Genomic DNA, 27,910 nt, shown 5'->3' with positions numbered 1-27,910 from the left:
ATGGCAAGTGAAGAGCAGGGGGAGCTCAAGGTTCCTGAGGAGAGGTTCAAAGATGTCAAGGTCTATGGGGTGGGAGACATAGACCTCCCCCCAGGTAACCTTCCCTGGCCAAGGCACCTTCCGCCCTTCCACCTGCAGGACCTTCCAATTCCTTGTCTTCATGCCAACCCTGTGCATTGGACTGTGCATTGACAGTGGCCGTGGTAGGCTGTGGGCATGCGAGACTTCCTGGGGGGGGGGGCTTAGGGCTAAACACTCGCGTGGGGAGAAGAGTTCTGGGAGCTGGTGACCATTAACGTTTTAAAATGCCTGGTGCTGCCCCTCTTTCCCGCCCGCCCCTGCCTTATGATCTAGAGCAGCCTGGAGCTGAATGGGGCGGAGAGGTAGAGGACGGGCTCTTCTCTTGCCTCCCACCACTGCTTTAAAACTGGGAGTTGGGTTATGCTTGGCTTTGCCAAAGACCAAGAGTAGTCCTGCCCCCCTCGTCTGATAGGCTTGGCCTGCCCCAAAGATAGAATTGCCAGGTGGGTGGTATTGGCAGGCAATTGCCCGCCAATCCGCCCAGCTGCTCCACAGCAGCGGCTGTGTGCAGGCGCGGGTGCACTTACACGATGACGGCACTTCCGGTGTTACTTCCTACCCTCTTCAACATTTCCTAGCATCCTTGCCTTTTCTAGTGAGTCTTTTCCAGTGACTAAAGTACAGTAGCTTCAGTTTAGTCATTTTAGCTTCTAGCAGCATAAGTACCAGATAAAGCTTTTCTTGGGTGGTACTTTATCAGGCTGTGAAAGGGGTGTTTGGTGTTTCCCATGTCAAAATTATGTGTGCTGTATTAAAAAAAAAAATGTCCAGGAAAAGGCTAGGCTGAAAAATTTTCTCCTTGGGTTGGGGTTTTATGTATGCAGAAGGGTTGAGGTAATACCCAAACATTATAGACAGATGAAATAGTGTAATTATTCATTAACAGTTCATAGAGGTCAACATAGTTTTTTCTATCATTTAAGTGAGTTACTGATTATATTATATACATTGATTATATTTGTATATATAAAGAAAAATATGTATATAATATATGGAGGCATCATTTTGCACTTTTGCCCCTCTTCAAAACAAATATAGATCTGGCCTTGATGCCAGATCCTGGTTGGGAAATTCCTGGAGATTTGGGGGATGGAGCATAGGGAGGCTGGGGTATGTGGCAGGGAGGGTCCTCGGTAGGATATAATGTCATAGGGTCTTCCCCTCATAGCAGCCATTTTCTCCAGGGGAAGTGTCTCTGTTGTCTGAAGATAATTTGTAATTCTGGGAGATGCCCAGGTCCCACCTGGAGGTTGGCAACCCAACCATCATAGAGAATGAGGAGTCCAAGCCAATTGCAAAGTTGTGACATTCTCTTCCTTCGCCTCACCTCCAGCCAGGGTTGCCAGCTCCCTGGAGATTTGAGGAGTGGAGCCTGAGGAGGGTGGGGTTTGGGGAGAGGGGGAGAGGGATTTCAATGGGGTATAATGCCATAGAGCAGGGGTGTCGAAATCATTTGTCATGAGGGCCGGATATGACAATAAACGTCACTTGGTCGGGCCGGGCCATGTGTACTATAAAATTTAGTGCTAGGTACTGGAGAGATACAAACTTTATAGAAGACACAGGCAAAGCCAATTAATGATATTAATTTTTTTACTTTATTTTTTACTTAAAATACAAACATGCTTAAAACAATAACACTCTTACAGTATTTTATTTTATTTTATAATCTTTGATCATTGACACCTCGGGACTGGAGGTGGGGGGGGTTGCTGCCTCGGCTGGTAAGTCCACTGTGGCCTCGCCAGCACAGATCAGGAGCAGGGGGCGGGGGCTGCCTCGGTTTGCGGGCAGGATAAGAGCTCTCAAGGGGCCAGATTCGGCCTCTGGGCTGTATGTTTGACACCCCTGCCATAGAATTTAACTTCCAAAGCAGCCATTTTCTCCAGGAGAACTAATCTCTGTCGCCTGGAGATCAGTCACAATAGTGGTAGAAGTCCAGCTACGATGACTGGCAACTGTGCCTCCAGTCTAGTTCCGCTTTCCCCCTCTCATGTGCTGCCCACCCCCACCCCTTTGGGTGGAACCCGGTTCTCACGAGAACCTGCGGAAGCAGCAGCTGGTGTTGGGAAGGGCCTATTTTTAGGGCACTCCTTTTTAGCCTCTCTCTGTGGACGCGGACCACTGGGCAAAGGACTGGAAGTGAGAACCATTGAAGGACCCAGAGGGGCTTGAGAATGGGGAGCAGCCAGCCGGGATTCCTGCCAGGGTGCTGGTGAGGGAGAGGAGGGAATGTCCTTGAGGCATTTTTTTTAAAATGTTGATTTATTGTCTCCATAGCTTGCTCTCAGGAGCCCCGTGGCGCAGAGTGTTAAGCTGCAGTACTGCAGTCAAAAGCTCTGCTCACGACCTGAGTTCGATCCCGACGGAAGTCAGTTTCAGGTAGCCGGCTCAAGGTCGACTCAGCCTTCCATCCTTCCGAGGTCGGTCAAATGAGTACCCAGCTTGCTGGGGGTAAAGGGAAGATGACTGGGGAAGGCACTGGCAAACCACCCCGCAAACAAAGTCTGCCTAGAAAACGTCGGGATGTGACGTCTCCCCATGGGTCAGGAATGACCCGGTGCTTGCACAGGGGACCTTTACCTTTACCTTTTTTAGCTTGCTCTCACACAGGGATTCCAGCAGTTTCCCATCCAGGGTATTACTCATATCCAACCTCAGATGTCCTGGGTGCAGGGGTGTGGGACGGACATGTATGGTCAGCTCCACAGCCTCCCCAGTAAGCAAAACCCCTGGAATTTTGTCCCCCTCATCCAGTATGGTATAGTGGTTAAGAGCAGTGGACTGTAATCTGGTGAACTGGGCTGGTTTCTCCACTCCTCCACATGAAGCCTGCTGGATGACCTTGGGCTAGTCACATTTCTCTCTGAACTCTCTCAGTCCCACCTACCTCACAAGGTGCCTGTCGTGGGGAGTGGAAGGGAAGGCAATTGTAAGCTGGTTTGATTCTCCTTAAAAGGTAGAGCAAATCAGCATATAAAAACCAACTCTTCTTGCTCTCTCAGAGGAGGGCAAGGAGCTGTTCCTGTTGGCGGCAGAGGACAGGACTCGCAATAATGGGTTTAAATTGCAGGCGGAAAGGTATCAGTTCGAGCTGCAAGTCACGTACTTTTGGCATTGTGAGACAGACGTTCATCTTATGCCACTAAAGAAAATTTTCCCGATGGAAAAAGCTACGGTGAAATGGGAGTTACACCGGGTTCCCATCTCGGGATTTAGCAGGTTCACTTTCCTTCTGTGAACCTTGTTTGCTCCTGGTTGAAGATTGTGCTCTTCCAGCCGCTGCGGAATGCACCTCTGTGACTTTGCAATACACGCCTCACAATCATCCGCTAGGAGCATGGACCTTCGCTGGGATTACAACTGCCCTCTGCTCAGGATTCCTATGCCATTGGCCAGGAATTATATGTGGCTTTGTTCACATTGTTGGGACTCTTATTTTGCATTTATATATTGTATTCTACTGATATGTAGTGTCTTTGAGATGATCTTTTGAATTAATATTTTTGATTTCGTTTTTGCCATCAGTGCTTGTTTTACTTTGCTTAATTCCACATACTTAAGCACGTAAGAAGAAGAAAAAAAACCAGCAATGCTAACCTGTGTGCAAACTTCAGCTTTTGGTGTGGAGCTGACGTGAGCCCAATTCTCCTTTACAGATGAGCGCTCTCCGATATTCGGCAGAAGAGATGTTTGAGACCTGGCAAAGGTACCGGGAAGCCTGCAACCATAAGATGTTAGAGGAGCCCCCTCCCACAAGTGAGACATGCTCTTTTTTCTGGTGGCCCCATGGTAGGTGAGCAGTAGGGTTGCCAATCTCCCGGTGGGGCCTGGAGTTCTCCCAGAATTGCAACTAGGGTTGCCAACCTCCAGGTGACACCTGGAGCTCTCCCGCTATTACAACTGACCTCCAGATTATCAATATCACTTCCTGTGGAGAAAATGGCTGCTTTGGAGGGTGGACTCTATGGCATTATACCATGCTGAGGTCCCTCCCCTCCCCATACTTCACCCGCCGGGTGGGGTATGGGGAGGGGAGGGACCTCAGCATGGTATAATGCCATAGAGTCCACCCTCCAAAGCAGCCCCCAAATCTCCAGGAATTTTCCAACCTAGAGCTGGCAACTCTACTCGGTGCCACTGGGCAGACTTCATTATATTCCACAATGTCGGGTTGCCAACTGTGGGCTGAGAAATACCTGGAGGGGGTGCAGCCTGGGCAGGAAAGGGGTTGGGAGAGGGGGGGATCCTCATTAGGATATAATGCCGTAGAATCCACCCTCCAAAGCAGCCATTTTTCTCCTGAGAACTGACTTATGTTGCTTGGAGATCAGCTGTAATTACAGGAGACCTCCCGGCCTCACTAGGAGGCAGTGGCAACCATATAAAATGTGATTCGTTTGCATAGCACAGATTGTAGATTACCTTGGTGCAGAAGTCTGATTGCTTTTAGTACGTGTTATGCATTGCTGTGCCCTCTGGCTGGCTGTGTGTAGAGATCTCGGGGATGCCAAGCAGAGTTGGCATCGCACACCCTTGATCTTCTGGAAAGAAGAAGGTAAAGTCTCCTGAGCTAAGCCTGCAGGGCTCAGTTATCTCAAAGCACCCAAATCAGGCTGCCTCTGGAACTTCTTGCCACTTGGTCAAGGAAGTGTGTAACAATCAACTTCCGGTGGTGCCGCTGGAGAGAGCACTCCATTTCCCCAGGCTGTCCTGGGAGAAATCCAAGTTTGCGTTATTTCTGGGGTATATAGATACCCCAATCCGACCCTTGCAAGTGGGTTGGAAAGCAGGAACTCCCTGCAGCCCGCAAACGCGGTTTGACCTCCTAGGTACTCTGAGGGGGCTTTTTTAAGCCCCTCGGAGTCCTGGACGCCGGTCCTGCGAGGGCACTAGGGAAGGACATCGCCAAAACGCAACTCTGGCCTCAAGCTCTACCCTCCACCACCTTATTACCAGCATAAGGACTACATAAAGAAAAGAACCTCACCTCTTGACACCCAAGTGAGTACAAAGAAATCTGCGTCTACTTACTGGAATATTTGAACAGACGGGGGGCTGATAAGAACATTTCTGAGACCCCCATTCCTCCTTAATTCGAACTGAAAAAGTTTGATCTGAGTTAGTCATCGGGATTAGCGACAGGACCTTTATCAAATTGATCAGCCTAAACCATAACAAAGAGTCGGAAGGATACCTTTTAGATTGACAAGAACTATCACCAATGAGAAGGTCCGAGGGAAGGGGAGGGTGATCTTTCTTCCTGATTTTCCGGTGAAAAGAATTTCCTGCCACGTTTGTAGTAAGGGAGCGCCTGGAACGGAAGACTCTCTATAACACCCTCTCTATCATCGGAACTAAAACAACAGGAAGTAGCTGTGGGACTGAATATACGTCGCACTCGAGTTACATTGAAATCATTCCTGAAGGAATAACCATCGAGAAGAGGCGGTAGAAGGTCCGCAGCACTTGCAACTTCCGGTATACTTCCTGATTAACCCGATCTAGAGCGACCGAAAAAACTCACTGGTATTTTAAAACTTTAAAATGCAATTTTAAAGCCAATTTCGACTCTTTTCAACCCGAAAAAATTATTAGGCTGATGTTTGAATTATCATCTTTTAATCAGCACCTTAAAGGCCCTGTCTGTGGACATGTATTTTACCAGTTTTTTTTTAATGTAAATGTCTCGACCCCGCTCTGGCTCACTACACAGCCCTGCCTATACTAAACTAAGGGACTCTTTACAAACCTCGACCATGGGAAAAAAGTTACAGGATATGCTAACTAAACAAACTGAGGCAACAAATAAACAGTTTGAACAGATGTCTACACAGATGGCACAGTTGACTTCTATGATGACAAATCTTGGTCAAGCATCCCAAGCTATTAATCAGAAGTTGGATGTGGTCACTGGAGACTTGAAAGAAGTAAAAACTCAAATGACTGTTATGAAGACAGATATGCAAGCGATGGATGTATCAATTAAGAAAGTGATGGATGAGCACAAGGACACAAAGAAAAAATTAACAAGCCAAGAAAAACAGATTGAAACAATACAAACTGATCAGATGGCGGCAAAAAATCAAATGGCAATGATGGAGATGAGAGTGAGAGAGACCAATCTTCGTATACGCAATTTTCCAGATATGATGGGAGACAATAAAGAAACTGCAATACCAAACTTGGCCTACTTATTCCAGATAGATGAACAAGAATTAAAACAAGCCATTAATAGAATATATAGGATACCATTACCTGCTAGAATGAGAAGATCTAAGCCAAGAGATTTGATGATAGTGTTTTATGACACCAGAGTTAAAGATAAGATTATGAAGATTCATTATGAAAATCCAGTGTCAGCAGGAGACTCCTCTCTTATACTACTGAAGGATATTCCAAGGCATCTACTCTCACAGAGGAATAACTACAAAGACTTTGTGTCTACACTGAAAGCTAACGGTATCAAATACCGTTGGATTATGCCACAAGGTTTGGCTTTCACCTACAAGGAAGTGAAAACGACAATTCTATCTCAAGCAGATGTGGGGAAATTTCTGAGAAAATATAAGATGGACCTTAAAGAATTACCTGGAGAGAAGGAGGAAGAAGAAGAGGAAGAAGAAGAGGTACAGGGTGCAGAAGGAGGTACCAAATTATAGACTTTTTATTTTGCTAAAAAATACTACATTATGGCAAAAGCAATTTCTTGGAATGTAAATGGATTGAATGAGAAAACTAAAAGGGCTAGAATCTTCAAATATCTACAGAAATATAAATACTCCCTAATTTGTCTACAAGAGACCCATATAGCTTCAAAGCATAAAAAATACTTGGAGAAACAGGTGCTTGGACAAGCATTTATTGCTTCAGCTAAAACTAAAACAAAGGGAGTGGTAATCTATGCCCACCCCAATCTTTGTCCAGAATTAGTATATAAAGACAATGAAGGAAGAATTGTAATTATCAGAACTAAAATATTGGGACAAAGGACAATAGCGGTTGGAATTTATGCACCCAATGAAGGGAAAAAATTCTTCTACGAAAAATTACACGATTTGATAGCCCAGCACGCAAAAGACCAAATTTTATTGATGGGCGACTTCAATGGAATTATTCTCCCATCTCTGGACAAAAAATCAAAAGCAAAAGACATCAATGATGGATGCTTGCCTAAAACTTTCTTTACCATGGCTTCAGAATTAGAATTACAAGACATTTGGAGAACAATGAATACAACAGCTAAAGAATACACCTTTTATTCAGCAAGACATGATTCACACTCCAGAATCGATATGATATGGGCCAGTAAATCAATCTTCACGCAACTACGTAAAATTCATATCTTACCTAGAACCTTTTCTGATCACAATCCTGTTACTTTTGATTGGAACAATAAACAAGCATTTAGATGGCGAATGAATGATAAACTTTTAAAAGACAACAAGATACAAAAGGAATTACAGGCTTTAATGAAAGACTTTTTTGAAATTAACCTTAATGGGGAAACTTCTTTGAATACAGTTTGGGATGCATTCAAAGCTGTTCTGAGAGGTTTTATGATACAGAAACATTCGGCCTGGAAGAAGACTCAATTGCAATTTACAAACAATATACTTTGGAACTTACAAAATTTGGAGCAGAAATTGGTAATGGTAACACAGGAAGAGGAGAAAAGAGAAATTCAAATAAAGATTTCTGCATCTAAACACCAATTAAATTTGGTAATAATGGAGGAAATGAATAAAAATCTGAAACTTGCTAAACAAAAGTATTTTGAATATGCAAATAAACCAGGAAAATTTTTAGCAACACAACTGAAGGACTCATTCCAAAAGAAGATTATAACAAAAATCCAAACTGTTAAAGGACCAGTTCACTCAACTTCAGAAATTCAGAAAGAATTTGTTTCATTTTACTCTAAGTTATATCAGAAAGAAAATACTCCAAAACAGAAAATAGATAAATTTCTAAACTCAATACAGATGAAAGCTTTGTCAATGACCCAGAGAGAATGTATTGAAGCTCCAGTAACAAGGGAAGAAATACAAGAAGCAATACTGAGACAAAAAACGGATAAAACACCTGGACCAGATGGAATTACTGCATTATTTTATAGAACATTTAGTGACAATTTAGTTGGATTTTTTGGCTCACTTTACAATGCAATTTTGGACGAGGGAACATCCCCGGAGACTTGGTCACATGCATTTATATCATTGATACCCAAAGAAGGAAGAGATCCAGAAAAAACATCTAATTACAGACCTATATCGCTGTTAAATGTGGACTACAAAATTTTTGCTTCGGTTTTGGCATGTAGGATAAAACAATTTATTAAGGATCTTATACACGAGGACCAAGCAGGTTTTATACCAGGAAGGCAAATAAAAGACAATGTAAGAATTTTACTAGACTCACTGGAATATTATGACCAGAATATTCAACAAACTGCGGCTTTTGTATTTTTGGATGCAGAAAAAGCCTTTGATATGGTCTCTTGGAACTTTTTGAAACGGATTTTGGATAAATTGAATTTTGGAGATCGTTTTCAGAAAGGTATATCGGCTATTTACACCTCCCAACAAGCTAAAATTTTGGTTAATGAATCAATGTCAGATAATTGCCAAATCACGAAAGGGACTAGACAGGGATGTCCCTTGTCTCCACTTTTATTTTTGTTGGTGTTGGAACCGCTATGTGTGAAACTAAGAAGTATGGAGGACATCCGCGGGTTAAGAATTAAAAAACATGAATTTAAGTTGAGAGCATTCGCGGATGACCTACTGCTAATTTTGGAAAATCCAACACAGTCAATGAATATACTTCAGGAGACTTTGGACGATTTTGGAAAAGTATCAGGCTTTAAAGTGAATCAAGAAAAAACAAAGATAATATTTAAAAATTTATCGGAAACACAGCAACAGGAATTTATATCATATACTGGCTGGGAGAAAGCTAACAAAGTTAAATACCTGGGAATTTGGATTACTGCAAAGAATAAAGATCTGATAACCAACAATTACCTCAAGTTATGGGGTAAGATTAAAACTGATATGATTATATGGTCAAACAAAAAACTGTCACTAATGGGACGTATTTCAACGATCCAAATGAATGTCTTACCGAGGATGCTCTTCTTATTCCAAAATTTACCAATAATATCACAAACTAAATATTTTGAAACTTGGAGGAAAGACATTTCAAACTTCATCTGGCAAGGGAAAAAACCAAGGACTGCTTATAAATACTTGGTGGATCTAAAAACTAGAGGAGGTTTAGCACTGCCTAATTTTCAACTCTATGCTGAAGCAGCAGCTTTAGTATGGCTAAAAGACTGGATGAACTTGTCAAATATACGTTTGTTAGACTTGGAAGGTTATAATAATTTAAGTGGATGGCATGGTTATTTGTGGTATGATAAAATTAAATTACAAGCAACATTTCGTAATCATATAATCAGGTCCTCTTTACTTCGTATCTGGATGAGATATAAACACATTTTGGAACCAGAAACACCGATGTGGATATCGCCTCAAGAAATGCTAACTTTGCGCCCACTTAGACCAGACAAATTTATTACTTATCAAGATCTAATTAATTGGGAAGGAAAGAAATGCTCACTAAAAGACTTTCAACTTCTTAAGGATGATTTACAATGGCTCCAATACTACCAAATCAAATCAGTTTTTGTACAAGATGCTAAAAAAGGTTTCTCTAAAGAAAAATCTTCTTTTCAAAGGATTTTACTAGATTATAATACAAAACTGATTTCTAAAATGTATAATCTCCTTTTAACAATATATTGTGAGCAGGATACGATTAAACCAACTATGATCGATTGGGCTCAAAATGTGGGACATGATATTGTTTTAAATAAATGGGAAAGACTATGGTCCAAAGATCTAAAAGGAATAAAAGCACAGTCAGTGCGAGAAAACATTTATAAAATGATGTATAGATGGTACTTAACACCCAAGAAAATTGCAAAGATTTATAAAACGATGTCCCCTACTTGTTGGAAATGTAACAAAGAAATTGGTTCCTTTTATCACATGTGGTGGACCTGTGACAAAGCCAAAGACTTCTGGGACATGATCTATAATGAATTGAGATTAATACTACAAAAGAATATACCCAAAACACCAGAAATGATGCTACTGAGTATGATTCCAGACGACTTAGCAATACAAAGAACTTTTTTGATTTATGCCACAACAGCTGCGAGACTGCTTTATGCAGCGAAATGGAAAGGGCTAGAAACTCCTGAGAAAAAAGACTGGATTGTTAAAATGTTTGAAGTGGCAGAAATAGCAAAACTCACAGCTATTCTAAATGAAGAAAATGACGTTCGGTTTTTGGGGGAATGGGGGGTGTGGATGCATTATTGTGAATATGAGTTAAAAATGGGAAGAATGGAAGAATACTTTCTAATCTGATCCAGAGGATTATTTCTGATCTTTTTTATAATGATTAAGTATAAGTATATTTACTAACAGACTATGGGTTTTTTTTTCTATATATGGTATTGATAGCTTATTAAGATTAGATTACCTACGACGGGATGAACTTTTTATTAAGAGGCAGATAGAGGTGAAGGGGAAGTCAAAAAACTTTTCCATCTCTCTTTTTTCTTTTTTTATTATATGATATGGAACTATAACAACTTTAAGTTAGAATTGAAATTTGATATTGTTATAGATGTTGTTCAATGTAATGGAAAATTTCTAGTATAAAACCTAATAAAATTTATATTAAAAAAAAAAAAAAAAGGAAGTGTGTAACAATCCCCTCTATCAGCTCATCCAGATGTCATTTAAAGCCCTAATCTGTCATGGGTCTCTCTTCCCCATAAAGCCGCCTTTTAGCTTTTTCCTCTTCCTTGCTTTACTTGTTATATTTGCATATCTGAATAACTGATAGAAGTCTGCACAGCATTCCTGCATGGTGTAGTGGTTAAAAGCAGTGGTTTGGAGCGGTGGACTCTGATCTAAAGAACCAGGTTTGATTCCCCACTCCTCCACATGAGCGGTGAGGCTAATCTGGTGAACTAGATTTGTTTCCCCACTCCTACGCACAAAGCCAGCTGGGTGACCTTGGGCTAGTCATGCTCCCTCAGCCTCACCCACCTCACAGGGTGTCTGTTGTGGGGAGGGGAAGGCAATTGTAAGCCAGTTTGATTCTGCCTTAAGTGGTAAAGAAAGTTGGCATACTTAAGTGGTAAAGAAAGTTGGCATATAAAAATCAACTCTTCTTCTTCTCCACATGAGCGGTGAGGCTAATCTGGTGAACTGGATTTGTTTCCCCATTCCTACATATGAAGCCAGCTGGGTGACCTTGGGGTAGTCACACACTCTCAGCCCCACCTACCTCACAGGGTGTCTGTTGTAGGGAGGGGGAGGGAAGGTGATTGTAATCCGGCTTGATTCTTCCTTAAGAGGTAGAGAGAGTCAGCATATAAAAACCAACTCTTCTTCTTTCTCCCCGATGGAGGGGATTCAGCTTCTCTCTTTTTCCCCACTCTGCTTCCAGGTTTGGTATGCAATCGTACGTTTGATATGTACGCCTGCTGGAGCGACACCCACCCCAACACCTCTGCCAGGGTGTCCTGCCCCTGGTACCTCCCTTGGCACCAGCAAGGTAATTGTGGTCTCGGAAGGAATTCCACCTCTGGAGTGAAATGGGCCTACATTGGGCCAGGGTCTTACTAGGAGACAACTTGGCTGCCATGCAGAACTCCAGGGTTGTGAATGTAACAAAGGTATCAGAATCCCCAAGGAAAGAGCACAGTTACAACCCCCCCTCCCACATGCCACCCTGATTTGAACTCCTCTCTCTGATGACCCTTTTTGAGTCTTAAAAAGTAACAGGTGACCTGTTGTACTAGACTAGTCATTAGTAGCTAATTGGCAGTAATGAATGTTGTTCAACCTAGAAATTTAAAGTATCATAATCAGGGACAGTAAAAAAAATTAGCTATGCCCTAAATTACACATTTCATTTTTTGTTTTCAGTATCTGCTCAAATAGGTTTGCAGGCTTTTGCAAAAAAGCTGCGAGAAACTTGTCTGACCAGCAGTCATTGTGGGTAAGAAGAAAATACCCACCTGCAAGACTTTAAAAAGCCATCTTCTAAACACCACTAATGTCTCCTATTCAATTCCTTCTCAATCTTCATCCCAAGACCTGGACTCACATCCCAGACAGATTTGCCTCTCTGCTGGGACTCCAACTGCGGGTCCCTGCCTCCAGCTTGCCATAGAACTAGGGAGGGGCTACGGTCTTGCTTCCTAGCAACTGTGGGATGCCGGACTAGCTGGACCCTCACTGGTCTGATCCTGCAGGGCTCTTCTGATGTTCTTTGGAGCGAGCCCTGACACCTGCAGGGTGAACTCACCCCATTTCTCCCCTTTCTCTGCAGTACAAGATGGCTTTGTGCTCCAGAAATGTGGCCCTGATGGGCAGTGGGTGGTGGATGAATCCGGCTATCCTTGGCGGGATCACTCCCAGTGCGAGGCCCTCCAAGAAGAGCTCTCCTTCCAGGTAGGTCCCGCTAGGTGAGGGACTCCAGATGTGGGCTGGAGGAGTTTAATGGTGAGTCGCTCTTGATTCCTTACCTCAAATTAAGGAACCATGTGAACACATGCCTTATGCTTTCAAAGATCAGAAAGGGTTGCCACTGAGAGTTGCAAGTTTTTAACCAGTTTCACGGGTAGATTATATGGAATCATAGAGTCATAGAGTTGGAAAGGGCCACACAGAGGCCATCCAGTCCAACCTCCTGCTTAATGCAGGATCAGCCTAGAGCATCCCTGACAAGTGTTTGTCTAGCCGCTGCTTGAAGACTCCCAGTGAGGGGGAGCTCACCCACCTCCCTAGGCAGCTGATTCCACTGCTGAACAACTCTTACTGTAAAAAAAAATCAACTTTTAATTAATCCGCTTAATTAATCAATTAATCAACTGGCACTTAACTTGACTGACCAACAGCCAGTATTTCTAATTGAGAAAGGCACAGCTGCTTCATTAGCGGAGGGTGATGAGTTAAGGGCATTTTGCATTTGATATGTTAACAAAATAGACTGAAACAAGACAATATCAACAGAGACATTGGATGGTGGCATTTATTCATTAAATTGTCTCGCATTTCCTTTGTTATTTTTAAGAAAGGCAGCTGTATATTGAGGTTTTGGTTACACCCCTGTTTATTTAAATGACTGAATGATTAGAACCATAGAGTGGGAAGGGACCACCAGGGTCATCTAGTCCAACCCCCTGCACAATGCAGGAAATTCACAACTATCTTCCCCCACATCCCCAGTGACCCCAACCCTCCCCCCACCATGCAGGATCCCACAATCAAAGCACTCCCAAGAGATGGCCATCTAGCCTCTGCTTAAAGACCTCCAAAGACGGGGACTCCACCACCCTCCGAGACAGCACATTCCACCGTCAAACAGCCCTCACTGTCAGAAAGTTCTTCCTAATGTTTAGGTCACGGGTGGGAAACCTTTTTGCTGCCAAGGGCCATTTGGATATTTATAACATCATTCACGGGCCATATAAAATTATCAACTTAACAATTAGCTGACCAAGCCCCAAGCAGGCAGTTGCCCCAGATGACACCCCCCCGGCGCGGGCAAGCAGGCAGGCATCCAAGTGGTGGCGCACTTGCCCACCTGGTGGCACAGGATGGTCTGTTGCACCAGCCGGGCGTAGCCGTCCAGCCGCACCCCGGAGTTGCTCCTGCTCCGCACGGTCGGGGCCGGATTCTACAGCCAGCTCCTGCTACCTCCACCTGCAGGGATGAAATGAGGACACACTGGCTAAGAACTACCCCCCCTGCGCATTCTGGCCCTGCCTCCTTTAACTTCTCCATTATTGCCACTTCCGCCCCCAGTCCTCTTGTAGTACAGAGGGAATACATTTCTCCATAGCCCGGGTGGGAAAGGGTTAACATAGTTTCTTGGGTGGTCCTAGCAGCTCCATAGCTAAGGACTCTTCCGCAAGGGGGGAAAAAGGTTCCTTTTCTTGGCAAAACAAACTCACATCTGCTGTGAACAGAGGCTATTCCTGTCCGCGGGAGGGGGCGGATCGCCAGTCTTAGATCCTTCTGAGCTAGAGATTTGCCAGGACCCATGAAGGGCCAGACCAAATGACGTTGCTGGCCTTAAACGGCCCCTGGGCCTGACGTTCCCCACCCCTGGTTTAGGTGGAATAGCTTTTCTATTAGTTTAAATCCATTACTCTGTGTCCTAGTCTCTGGAGCAACCGAGAACAAGCTAGTTCCCTCATCAACATGACATCCCTTCAAATATTTAAACATGGCTATCATGTCTCCCCTCAACCTTCTCTTCTCCAAACTAAACAAATCCAGCTCCTTAAGTCTCTCCTCATAGGGCATGGATTCCAGACCTTTGACCATTCTGGTCGCCCTCCTCTGGACACGCTCCAACTTGTCAACATCCTTTTTAAATTGTGGAGCCCAAAACTGGACACAGTATTCCAAGTGAGGTCTGACCAATGCAGAATACAGTGGTAGTAGTACTTCCCTTGATCTAGACACAATACTCCTATTGATGCAGCCCAGAATTGCATTGGTCTTCTGAGTCGCCATATCACACTGTTGACTCATGTTCAGTTTGTGGTCCACTAAGACTCCCAGATCTCTTTCACATGTACTGTTGTCAAGTCAACTATCTCCCATCCTGTACCTGTGCCTTATGTTGTTTCTGCCTAGGTGAAGTACTTTACACTTCTCCCTATTGAAATCCATTTTATTGCTTATGGCCCAGCTCTCCAGTCTGTCGAGGTCATTCTGAACTCTGACCCTACCCCCTGGGATATTAACTACCCCTCCTAACTTGGTGTCATCTGCAAATTTGATTAGCATGCTCTCTATTCCATCATCCAAGTCATTTATAAAAATATTAAATAGTACCGGTCCCAGGACAGACCCCTGTGGTACCCCACTGGTCACTCCTCTCCAGGATGAAGTTGTGCCATTAATGAGCACCCTTTGGGTTTGGTTGGTCAACCAATTACCAATCCACCTAACAGTAGCAGTGTCCCGCCCACATTTTACTAGCTTTGTTTCAAGAAGATCATGGGGGACTTTATCAAAGTCTTTACTGAAATCAAGGAACACTACATCTACAGCAGGGGTGGGGAACCTTTTTGCTGCCAAGGGCCATTTGGATATTTATAACATCATTCACGGGCCATATAAAATTATCAACTTAACAATTAGCTGACCAAGCCCCAAGCAGGCAGTTGCCCCAGATGACACCCCCCCGGCGCGGGCAAGCAGGCAGGCAGGCATCCAAGTGGTGGCGCACTTGCCCACCTGGTGGCACAGGATGGTCTGTTGCACCAGCCAGGCATAGCCGTCCAGCCGCACCCCGGAGTTGCTCCTGCTCCGCACGGTCGGGGCTGGATTCTACAGCCAGCTCCTGCTACCTCCACCTGCAGGGATGAAATGAGGACACACTGGCTAAGAACTACCCCCCCCTGCGCATTCTGGCCCTGCCTCCTTTAACTTCTCCATTATTGCCACTTCCGCCCCCAGCCCTCTTGTAGTACAGAGGGAATACATTTCTCCATGGCCCGGGTGGGAAAGGGTTAACATAGTTTCTTGGGTGGTCCTAGCAGCTCCATAGCTAAGGACTCTTCCGCAAGGGGGGAAAAAGGTTCCTTTTCTTGGCAAAACAAACTCACATCTGCTGTGAACAGAGGCTATTCCTGTCCGCGGGAGGGGGCGGATTGCCAGTCTTAGATCCTTCTGAGCTAGAGATTTGCCTGGACCCATGAAGGGCCAGACCAAATGACGTTCCCCACCCCTGATCTACAGCATTCCCTTCATGTACCATATTTGTCACATACTTTCCCCCCTTTTTAAAGATGGGGACCACATATGCCCTCCTCCAGTCTGCTGGAACTTCTCCTGTTCTCCATGAATTCTCAAAGATTATTGCCAGTGGTTCTGAAATCACTTCAGCCAGTTCTTTTAACACCCTTGGATGCAGTTCGTCCTGCCCCAGAAACTTGAATTCATTAAGAGTAGCCAGGTATTCCTGTACTATCTCAGTGTCTATACTATGCTTCTGATTGTCAGTCAGAAGGCAGTTTTTAAAAGCCCCAACTCTGTTAACAGCTGTCATCAGTCTGAGAACAAACGTGGATTATTTTTCCTTATCACTGAACACGAGCAATTTTTCTGCCCCCTAGAGGTAGTTTTAAGCCTCAGTTGCTATTTATTCAGGGGAAGATTTGCTGCTGGTTAAGATACACAGCATTTTAACCCCTAATTTTAAATCCATTATTCATGGTTGCGATTTTGTTGGGCATACTGCAAGGCTGATCTGAGTGGGGTTATGCTCAATCAGCCTAACCGTGTGGTGTTCCTCATGACTGAGGGGGTCATATCCATCTATGTCGTTCTTGTTACATAGTCTCTCAGCCCCACCTGCCTCACAGGGTGTCTGTTGTGGGGAAGGGAAAGGAAGGTGATTGTAAGCCGGTTTGATTCTCCCTTAAGTGGTAGACAAAGTCGGCATATAAAAACCAACTCTCCTCCTCTTCCTCCTCCTCCTCCAGGCCCCTTTCTCTTCCTATTGCTGATTTGTCCATAGTGGCCATGTTGTTCTAAAGTTAAAGGTCCCCTGTGCAAGCACCGGGTCATTCCTGACCCATGGGGTGATGTCACATCCCGACGTTTACTAGGCAGACTTTTGTTTTATGGGGTGGTTTGCCAGTGCCTTCCCCAGTCATCTTCCCTTTGTCCCCAGCAAGCTGGGTACTCATTTCACCGACCTTGGAAGGATGGGAGACTGAGTCAACCTTGAGCCGGCTACAAAATTCTGATTTTTTAATGTCTTTTCTTCTTCTTCCCAAATTATATAGCAATGCAAGATGGGTAAATTGTTATCCCATGGGAAATATTCAGCCTATGACAGATGTGCTATTTCCCAAACAGAAATTCCTCTCGACTGAAGGTCTCTGTTTCTTTTCTTCTTCCAGGACCACTTGTGGATTCTGGAGCGATTCCGCCTGATGTACACGGTGGGCTATTCTCTTTCACTGATTGCTCTGCTAGGGGCCCTGGCGGTGTTGTCATCTTTCAGGTAATGGAACACCATCAAATATCAGATTTGGGGGGGGGGATTAGCTACAGACAGAGATACTGAGCAGCATTCATCACAGAAGCAATCTTCCGCCAAGAGAGACTCCCAACGGGGCTATTTCTTTCACTGTTCCTTAAAGCAGTGCTAAGTAAAGCGATGTTTCCCCTGCTGATGACTAAAGCCGTGGTCCTCAAACTGTGGCTCAGGACCCTAAAGCGAGTTGGGACTTTCTTGCTGGCGGATTGTGAGGCCAGGAAGGAGAGAGATGCGCAGCTAGAGCTGGGACAGGAGGTTCCGGGAGGCTCGAGGGCCAGTGTCAGTTTTCTTTTGTGTAGTGTGCAAAATGTTAGTGAGATGCATGCAAAAAACAAAACAAAAACCCAAATATAAACTTATCCAGTGTTAACTAATGGCTTTGTTTTGGGTTGCGGGAGGCAAAAAGCAGGTGGGAGGTACTTTGCCAAGTGCATCCCAGAAACTGCAGGAAATGGGTTCCACTTCCACAAGTCTGAGGACCATTGGGCTGAAGCACTAAACACAAAATGCATTTCAGTGCAGCGGGTTGTTGTTCAACAACCTCTAGTGCATTGATGTTTTAGGTTCAAATTAAGCTGTGCATTAGCTGTGTGGGATCATGAGTAGACAGATATGCAGATCTGGGACTGAGATGATTCCTTCTCCCATTGCTCCCGCCCCCCGCAGAAAACTTCGATGCATCCGCAATTACATCCACACGAACCTTTTCCTTTCCTTCGTGCTGCGGGCCGCCTCCATCCTGGCCCGGGACAACCTCCTCTGGCTGCACTTCCCCAAAAAATTGCAGAATGAAGACGATCTCTCCCCGCTTCCTATGGGACAGGTAACGCCCCACTCCAGGGAGGGGAAGGTATCCCATTGCAATTTAGGGGGAGGGTCCAGAAGGGGTCTCACAGAGACCAGAGAGAACGTGGGGTGGTGGAGGGCCTGGTTTCAGTTCCTTCTCCCTCTTTCCCCTCCGGATATTCAGGCCGCTGCAGGCTGTCGGCTGGCGCAGATCCTGACTCAGTACTGTGTCGGCACAAATTACTGCTGGCTCTTAGTGGAGGGCCTTTATCTCCATCACCTGTTGGGGCTGAGGGCCTTCTCCGAAGAGAGCTACTTCCCCGGGTATTTGCTTCTTGGCTGGGGTAAGTAGGCTGCTTTTATTTATTTTTATTTTATTTTTCAAATTTACAGCCTGCTCTCATTCCCAGCAAGCCAGGCTCAGGGCAGGTAAAAACCTTTAAAATACATAAAATCATCAATCATCCACTGGATGCAAACTAGCAGAGGGTTACAGGGCACCATTGGTTGGTGCTTCTCTCTGTAGCTTGTGGCTTGGGTTGCCAACCTCCAGATGGTGGCTGGAGATCTTCTGCTATTACAACTGATCTCCAGGCTACAGAGATCAGTTCACCTGGAGAAAATGGCAGCTTTGGAAGGTTTATTTTATGGCATTATGCCCCATTGAAGTCCCTCTCCTCCCTGAACCCCTCCCTCCTCAGTCTCCACCCCCAAAATCTCCAGGTATTTCCCGACCAGGAACTGGCAACCCCACTCATGACCCAAAAGCAGGTTTCCAGTGTCTTGTGGATGGGTTGTGAGTTCAACCTCCCAAGATGGAAGAAGAGGCCCAGAACCGGGGAGGGTGTGTGTGTGTGTTAGCTGCCTAGTCATGGTTTAAGGTCCAAGCCCCTGCTCTGCATGCAGAAGGATGCGGGTTTACTGGGTAATCCTAAACAGAGCGCCACCCTTCTGTTCCTACTGACCAGTAGATTCAGAAGGGTGTATCTCTGCTCTGCACTGTGGATCTCCAGCTAAAGGATCTCCGGTGTTGGGGAAAATGCCTCTTTCCCCTGATACCCCAGAGAGCCGCTTCCAGGCAGAGGAGACAATATTGAGCTAGATGGATCAATGATCTGCCTTGGTTCAAGGCAGTTACTTATTGATTGTCCATTGAATCTGTTGAGAATTTGCATGCTGCCTGAGGATAGATAAAGCTGGTGGATTATTTGTCTGTGGTTTTGGCTGCTATGCTTTAAAAAAAAACTCCTCTTGTTAAATCTATATTTCATTGCTTACTCTATTATTGTTAACTAGTTTGCAAACTGTTTTGGACAATACCCTTTGAAAATGTGGACAATCAGTGTGTTCAAAGGCCAATTTGCCTCCTGGTGCAGCTGGTCCTGCAAAAAGAGCCCCAAAAAGAGTGTTGGGAAGTGAGCTGCCCAGGATCCAAATGAAAGAGAACAAGAAAGAACCATTATGTCCCCCGATCCAGATATGGCAAGAGAGACTTGCTAATTATATTTCTCTGTGTCTGTATGCAGGGACACCAATCCTGTTCGTCATCCCCTGGGTGATTGTGAGATACCTCTTTGAAAACAATGAGTAAGTCTACCTGGAAAAAACCTTCTACCCACATTTTAGTCACTGTTGTTATTATATTATTGTTGCCGGGGGCTCCCCATGCCTTTTTCAGCATCCAGCTGCTTCCGAGTTGTAAAGTGAAAGCTCTGGATGTTACCCATATAGTGACGAGGAAAGAGGAAATGGGCCTCTGTTTATCAGAACTCACATTCTGATCGTCCATTGCAAAATAGAAGGAAGGGACTGAAAGGGTCCTTAAAAAAAAAAGTATATTCCTAAGCCTGGTTTAAAAAGAATGCTGCCCTCCTGCTCAATTCCAAATCCTCCCTTTAGAGCAGGGGTGGGGAACCTTTTTCCTGCCAAGGGCCATTTGCACATTTATAACATCATTCGGGGGCCATACCAGGTGTAGATCTCCCGGTGGGGGGGGAGAGGCTATGGTTGCCAGGTCTCCAGCCACCACCTGGAAGTTGGCAACCCCAGGGGAGGCCATGCAGAGAAGGCCTGGAGGGCAGCCAGCGGTGGGCCCAAGCAAACGAGGCACCAGGGAGGTGCAGCCCACGGTCGAGCAGCAAGGGAGGAAGGAAGGAAAACAGAGAAAGAGGAAAAGGGAGGGAGAAAGAAATGGAAAGAGGGGGAGAAAGAAAAGGATGGAGGGAGACAGACAAAGAAAGAGACAGAAAGAGAGGGAGAGAGAAAAGCCTCCCCCCACACACACACACCCGTCGGCCCCACGTGACCTGGCCCCAGGCTCCGTGCCCTCTCCCCCCCCCCCGAGTCCACAAAAGGTCCCCGAAGCCCGATCGGCTCCTGCGCGCATGCTGTGCCGCCGGGAGCTGCGGGCCTCTTCCCCCCCCCTCGCTGCTCAACAACCGACAGGCAGCGAGAGGGGCTTACAGTGTGCCCCAGCGTTCCTGCACGCTGCGGCTATAGGGGCAGCCTTGGGGGAAGCGTCCCTCCCCCTCCTCTCACCGAGGAACAGCCGTCAGTCGGCGAGAGGAGGTCCAAAGGGCGCCGCAGCGCCCCAGCAAGCCGTGGCCCCAGGAACACCCTCAGGGAGGGCTGCCCTCCACCGTGCCTCCGTGGCAGGGCCCCAGAGCTCCCGAGGGCCACAAAAAAATGTCCTCAGGGGCCGCATATGGCCCCCAGGCCTGAGGTTCCCCATCCCTGCTTTAAAGGGAGACACTGAGCTAAGCAAGTTGATGCAGGCGGATTGTGAGAAGGCATTTAGCAAGCCCCAAACAAGGACATTGGGCACATTTTGTTTGAAACCCTTCACTGCTTCCAAAGAGATCACAACAGCCAACACGGTTCTCTCATCCTCCAGTTTGTCCTCACGACAACCCAGCCAAGAGACAGCGACCAGGCCAGGGATGCCTGAGAAGCCTCGTGGCTGGGTGGGGGTTTGTACTCGGGTCTCTCCAGTCCCAGAAGCACATGTTAACCCCATATCAGACCACGCAGAACGGCCCGGTCTCTGGTATTTGTACCAGGCCTGACCAGCTCTGTACTTCGTGCTGATTATGGGGGCTGTCCTATTCTCTGCCCCTATGAGCTGTGAGCAACCTATGAGCTGTGAGCAACCCTGGACTGTTCAAGTGACTAGTCCCAGCTTTGGGCCATGAGTTTCCATGCGGTGTTGACAAATCAGATTGCCCGTAAGTGGTCAGGAGGCTGTGTTTGAGAGAGGGTGGCAGGTTGCCAACCTCAAAGTGAGGCCTGGAGTTCTTCCGGAATTACAGTTGATCACCAGACTTCAGAGACCAGTTTTCTTGGAGGTAGAGTTGCCAGGTCCCTCTTTGTCACTGGCGGGAGGTTTTTGGGGTGGAGCCTGAGGGCGGGGTTTGGGGAGGGGAGGGACTTCAATGCCATAGAGTCCAGTTGCCAAAGCGGCCATTTTCTCCAGGTGAACTGTGATCTCTATCGGCTGGAGATCAGATGTAATAGCAAGAGATCTCCAGCTAGTACCTGGAGGTTGAGCAACCAAAATAAACACCACTGTACTGATACCAAAGGTTAGGAAATAAGCACAGAGTACGGCTGAAGAAACTTACAACCACTATATGGAACAAAGTGTATTAAAGTGCATACAGTGACTATAAATAAATAATTACATATATACAATTCAACTAAACAGTCCAAAAGGTACAGGTATCAAAGTTCATAGCAAGTAGAAACTGGGACGATGTCTTCATGTATTAATGTTGTTGCAGGGGGACGATCGTTTCATTTCTTCTTCAGCCCCGTTTCAATTAGAATCACTTCACATGCATGTTTCTGTTATGCAGGCATTTCAGATATTTTCAATTCTCCCGTCGGGATGAAAGAAGCAACTTAAGTATATTAATAATCTTCAGTTCCACATGGGATACATCAAATCAATTGTTGACAATTGTATCCCTTTGGGAACGGTTAGAATCGTCTGTGCAACTATGTATGTGATTTGATGTATCCCATGTGGAACTGAAGATTATTAATATACTTAAGTTGCTTCTTTCATCCCTACGGGAGAATTGAAAATATCTGAAATGCCTGCATAACTGAAACATGCATGTGAAGTGATTCTAACTGAAACGGGGCTGAAGAAGAAATGAAACGATCGTCCCCCTGCAACAACATTTATACATGAAGACATCGTTCCAGTTTCTACTTGCTATGAACTTTGATACCTGTCCCTTTTGGACTGTTTAGTTGAATTGTATATATGTAATTATTTATTTATAGTCACTCTATGCTTTTTAATACACTTTGTTCCATATAGTGGTTGTAAGTTTCTTCAGCCGTACTCTGTGCTTAGTACCTGGAGGTTGGCAACTCTACTTGGAGGAAATGGCAGCTTTGGAGAGTAGATTCTATGGAATTTATTTGAAACATTTATTAGCCACCTTTCTTCCTTATAGAGATTAAGGCAGATTACCATATAAATAGAAGACATAAAATAGAGTACATAAAAATAACATAAAACCAACATTTAAAATCAGTTTGGGACCGATTTAATCAAATGCAGTCCTAAATAAAACCATTTTCAGCTGCCTCCTAAAGGTCAAAAGACAGGGGGCCAGGATCACCTCCCGGGGGAGGTTGTTCCATAATCGTGGGGCTGCCACCGAGAAGCCCTCTCACGCACCCACCAGACTAGCTTCTGTGATTGATGGGAGTCAGGAGGATCTCTCCCTGTGATCTTAATTCCTGGGAAGAATCACATCTCCACTGGGCTTCCTTTCCAAACTCCAGGAATTTTCTAAGCTATAAGTGGCAATCTAGAAGACACCTACTGGCTAGATCAAACTCCATCTTTAACTGAAGGTTCTTCCTCTTCTTTTTTTTTGGTCTCACCTGCTGACATCTTGACATCCTTTTTCCAGATGCTGGGAGAGAAATGACCACATGGGCTACTGGTGGATCATCCGTTGCCCCATTCTACTAGCCATCTTTGTAAGTTGCAATGCATAAAGCTGGCCATTAGCTGGCCATCCCTCTTGCCCAGCCCAGCAGTGACTTTTCCGACCCACAGCCGCACTCCAAGGCCTTTCCCAGACTTAATCTTTTCCCATGCTTCATTTTCCTGATGTAAATTGCTCCCCCTGGGCCGCTCTTTGTCCCATAGGTTCTGTACCGGTGTCTTTTCTCTTGTGGGGAAAAAGATAGCCCGGGGGGGGGGGCATGCTTTTTGCATTGGAGAAATGAGATGCAGGATAAAGGTTAACACACATGCACACCCCGCCCCAATCTGAGTAATGTGCACACAGACCATCCAGTCGCTGCTTTTGCCTTTAAAAAAGAAAGCGGGAATTCCTGGTTCCCTGCTTAGATACCAATTCTAGTCTGCAGGATGCAGGCTAGGAACTCCTATGATGGGAGGGGAGACTGCCTTCATTGGGGGTGGGTGAGTCTTGGCTGTGCAGGATCCTGTCCTTCAGTGTCTTCCTCCCCCCCCCCCCAATTTCCCAGGTCAACTTTGTGATCTTCATCCGCATCATTAAGATCTTGGTCTCCAAACTCCGAGCTCAACAGATGCCTTACACAGATTACAAATTCAGGTAGGGAAGGGACCGTTGGGTGGGGTGGAGAGATGGGACTCTCCCGGCTCTGATGGGACATTCTTCTGGCAAATGCTGAGGGTATAGCGGTAATACTAGCGTGGTGGTTAAGATCAGTGGTTTGGCGTGGTGGACTCTGATCTGAACAACTGGGTTCGATTCCCCACTCCTCCTACACATGAGCGGCGGAGGCTAGTCTGGTGAACTGGATTTGTTTCCCCACTCCTGCACATGAAGCCAGCTGGGTGACCTCGGGCCAGTTGCAGCTCTCTTGGAGCTCTCTCAGCCTCACCTACCTCACAGGGTGTGTGTTGTGGGGAGAGGAAGGGAAGGTGATTGTAAGCTGGTTTGATTCTTCCTTAAGTGGCAGAGAAAGTCAGCATATAAACACCGACTCTTCTTTTTCTTCTGATTCCCTGTCCAATGGGAATGCAAGCCGTACAGCCAGCCAATCAGGCGTTTGGTAGGCAATGTGACTCTTAAGATTATTCTGGCCAACCTGGACCTTCATACTTGTGAATGGGGCTCTGTGAGCTTTGACTACATAAGTGCAGGCCTTGCTGGATCAGACCAAAGGTCCATTGAATCTAACATCCTGGATTTCACAGGGACCAGTTAGATCCCTCTAGAACAGAGGTCCCCAATGTGGTGCCTGTGGGCGCCATGGCACTCATCAGCACCTCTCCTGGTGCCCACCAAATGCTTTGAAAAAGTGGGAGGGGATAGGTGGGGCGTTTACCCAGCAGGGCTTCTGAGCGGCTGTGCAGATTAAAAGTCATCTCGTTAAACAGAGCTTCTGCCTGAAATGTAAAATTTTACTGTCAGAATTATTCATAACTTCACTCCCTGACATTTTGAGGTCCTCCTGCGGCAGCCTTTTTGTGATTGTGCCTACCACCCCATGTCAGAATTTTAATGGTGCCCGCAGGCTCAAAAGGTCGGGGACCCCTGCTCTAGAAGGTCTATAAGCATGACACGGAGGCCACAGTTTCCTCCTATTATTGCTCCCCATAACGACTGGCTTTCAGAGGTACATTGCCTCTGAACATGGAGGCTCTATCATCACTGACCTTGGGTCTGTCTGTGTATCCCAAACTCTGGAGATTGTAGGTTTGGTGTCAGAAGTGGCTAATTTGGGGATATTTTTGGATCCCCCCCCCCGGATTACGCACGCCTTACACATTTTTGTTTTTCTCAGGTTGGCCAAGTCAACACTCACTCTCATCCCCCTGCTGGGCATCCACGAGGTGGTCTTTGCGCCGGTCATCGAGGAGCAAGCCCGGGGCCTCCTGCGCTACGTCAAATTCTCCTTCGAGCTCTTCCTCAACTCCTTCCAGGTGATGGTTTGGGGGCTGCAAGCAGGGCTCTCAGCATGGGGTTTAGTAGTCATTCCAGCTTCCTGGGAAAATATAGCGGAAGGTGCTGGGTTGGCGAGGAAGTCTCCAGCAGATTTGTCTCTCCCCAAATTGCATTTCCCAGAACTCCCTGGGCGATGCAGTGGCGCTTGAACTGAGTCGAGTTCGCAGCGTAGACTCCCTTCCTGACTTGTCGTTACTGTTTAATCTTCCAGGGCCTGCTGGTGAGCGTCCTCTATTGCTTCGTCAACAAGGAGGTAGGTCCTCGGGAGGACCTCTGCCTTTCCCATGACATCTGCTTGGGAAAGGCCAGTAGCAGGTTCTTTGCAGCCATTGGTTGTGTGTGTGTGTGTGTGAGAGAGAGAGAGAGACTCAAAGGGATCTCTGCAGTACTAGTCAACGGCCCTGATGAATCACATCAAAGGTCCAGAATCCTTGTCCCCCACAGTTTCAAGGCTCTAATAATAATAAAGTGCCGTCAAGTCACAGCTGACTTATGGTGGTGCCTTATGGGGTTTTGAAGGCAGGAGACGGTCAGAGGTGGTTTTGCCATTGCCTGCCTCTGTGTAGCAACCCTGGACTTACTTGGTCTCCCATCCAAGTACTAACCAGGGCTGACTCTGCTTAGGTTCCAAGATCTGGCTAGTCAGGGCTATTCAGGCTGCTACAGATGCTTCTAGGAAGCCCACAAACAGAGACTGGAGCTGTCCCCTACTGTCGCCCCCGGCAACTGTTATTGCGAGGCTTCTGGACATGGATGTTCGAATTATATTCATCAATGGCTAGTAGCCAGGATGGCTAACCTCCATGAATTTGTCTAATTCACATTTAAAGTCATCTAAACTTCTGGCCATTAATTAGAGTTGCCAGCTCCGGGTTGGGAAATACCTGGAGATTTTGGGGGTGGAGCCAGTGGAGTTTGGGGAAGGGCTTCAGTGGGGTATAATGTCAGAGTCCACCTTGCAAAGCGGCCATTTTTCTCCAGGGGAACTGATCTCTGTTGCCTGGAGATCAGTTGTAATCCCAGGAGATTTTCAGCTGCCACCTGGAGGTTGGCAACCCCACCAGTAATACATCTTGTGGTAAGGAGTTCCACAGTTGATGGTGTGTTGTTAGAAGAAGCACTTCCCGTTTGACTGCTCTGTATCTGCTGCCCCTTCACTTCACTAGATGGATGCGACTTCTAGCACTGTGAAAGAGGGAAAGTATAAAATGTTTTGACTTTCTACTTTTTTCAGCCTCATGCCCTTCCTCGGTTACCTTTACTCTAAACACCCCTATGTTTTTCAGCCTTTCCCCCCCCCCCATCCCAAATAGTTTGGGTTTCCTATTTTCTGCACTTTTTTCTAGCCCAATGGTTTTCTTTCTCAGATGGGTCCACCAGGAGCATAGACCATATTCCAAATGCCTCTACAGCACGCTAGACCTATACAACAGCATTGTAATTCCGGCTATTTTCTTTTCAGTCCCTTTTCTAAGAATTCCTCACACAGAAAACTGTTTAACAACAAGCCTGTCCATCTGGATCATCTGCTCTATTCAAAGAGACAACTGGCTAGGCCCCAAATAGGGTTGCCAGGTCCCTCTTTGCCACCGGTGGGAGATTTTGGGGCAGAGCCTGAGGAGGGCAGGGTTTGGGGAGGGGAGGGACTTCAATGCCATAGAGTCCAATTGTCAAAGAGGCCATTTTTCTCCAGGTGATCTGATCTCTATCGGCTGGAGATCAGTTGTAATAGCAAGAGATCTCCAGCTAGTATCTATAGGTTGGCAACCCTAGCCCCAAAGCAGGAATAGAGCTGCTTTGTCTTCTGCCCAGGAAACCCCTTTGAAATGCACTGCCCTTGACCGCCACCTAGCCCACCTGTGTTTGGGTCATTGGCCTCCTGATGCAAAACAGAGACCACTGAGATGGGCCTTTGCCCCTTGTCCATCCACTCTGTTGCCACCTCTCACTGGTTGCTTCTTGCCCTTGTCCAGGTCCAGTCTGAGATCCGGAGGAAGTGGCACAGGTGCCAGCTGGGCACCAGCTTGCTTGAGAAGCAGGGCCAAAGCCGCAGCACCTGGACATCCTGGCGCAGCTGGAGCAGCCGCCGCCACAAAAAGGACAGCGGCCCCCGGCCCCCAAGCCATCCAGTCAAAAATGTTCCCCCCAATGCAACAGATTTGCCCCGGACTGCCCTGGGTGTCAAATCTTACTGGTACCTCCCTGTCCGGATGAAGACAGAAGACAGGGCAGGGGATTTCCCTGATGCCAGGCAGACTCTTCCGAGCCCCTAGAACTGCTGCTGACTCCGTCTCCTTTCCGGTGGTCCGGAGAACTTGAGAGAATGTTGCTGGCATGCCCAGACACGAGGGGCCACAAGAAAGCCAATGCAGCAGAAGGCTTTTGGAACAGGAGACAACTGACGGACTTGTGTGCTCTGCGTGGGACTGCCCTTGGTGACTGTCTGCAAGCTTTTGCTGCACAGGTTTTGATGGGAATGCCTCACCGGGAGCACTCTACCCCCATGTCTGTATACAGTCAGTCCTTTAGTCACCTGGGGTAGCTCATGACCCCTCCAGGTGACCAAGGAGGGAAACTTTCCAAACTGGAAACAAGTTATTTATTTATTTAATTTTGGTTACTGGTGCACCACAGTTAGATCTCTCACAAAATATACAATTTGGCCTTTACTTTTGACGTCACAGAAACCAGTTTTCTAGTCTCTCTGGCTGGCTTCCTGTTCCAGTCACTGTTCAAAGTGCTACTATAGGACTGTCAACAGCTGTGGGGCCCTCCGTAGATCTTGCCAAGGCCATCCAAATGACAGCTACGGTAAGTCTGGACAGCAAGATGCCACAAAATGCCACAGAGCTGGAGTGTGCAGAAGGCAGGCCGCAGGTTGACTGATTTCCCGTGGACCTCATTGATCCTTCTGGTTCCTT

The 27,910-nt window shown here is 46.3% G+C and overlaps 1 protein-coding gene across 1 annotated transcript; it reads left to right on the top strand.

The window, feature by feature from the left end:
* On the top strand, positions 1-27,262 carry GIPR (gastric inhibitory polypeptide receptor). Its single transcript, XM_056845790.1, has 13 exons — positions 1-69; positions 3,741-3,840; positions 11,614-11,721; positions 12,502-12,623; positions 17,099-17,202; positions 17,905-18,061; positions 18,209-18,368; positions 19,551-19,611; positions 22,956-23,025; positions 23,542-23,630; positions 24,829-24,967; positions 25,201-25,242; positions 26,963-27,262. Exons 1-13 carry the CDS (start codon positions 1-3, stop codon positions 27,260-27,262), a joined length of 1,521 nt encoding a protein of 506 aa, XP_056701768.1.
* The last annotated feature ends 648 nt before the right edge of the window (positions 27,263-27,910 follow it).

Source organism: Euleptes europaea, chromosome 3, assembly GCF_029931775.1.
Source record: "Euleptes europaea isolate rEulEur1 chromosome 3, rEulEur1.hap1, whole genome shotgun sequence".
NCBI classification, from domain to species: Eukaryota; Metazoa; Chordata; class Lepidosauria; order Squamata; family Sphaerodactylidae; genus Euleptes; species Euleptes europaea.
Note: the sequence above shows the minus strand (reverse complement) of the source record. Positions and strands in the feature narration are given on the sequence as shown.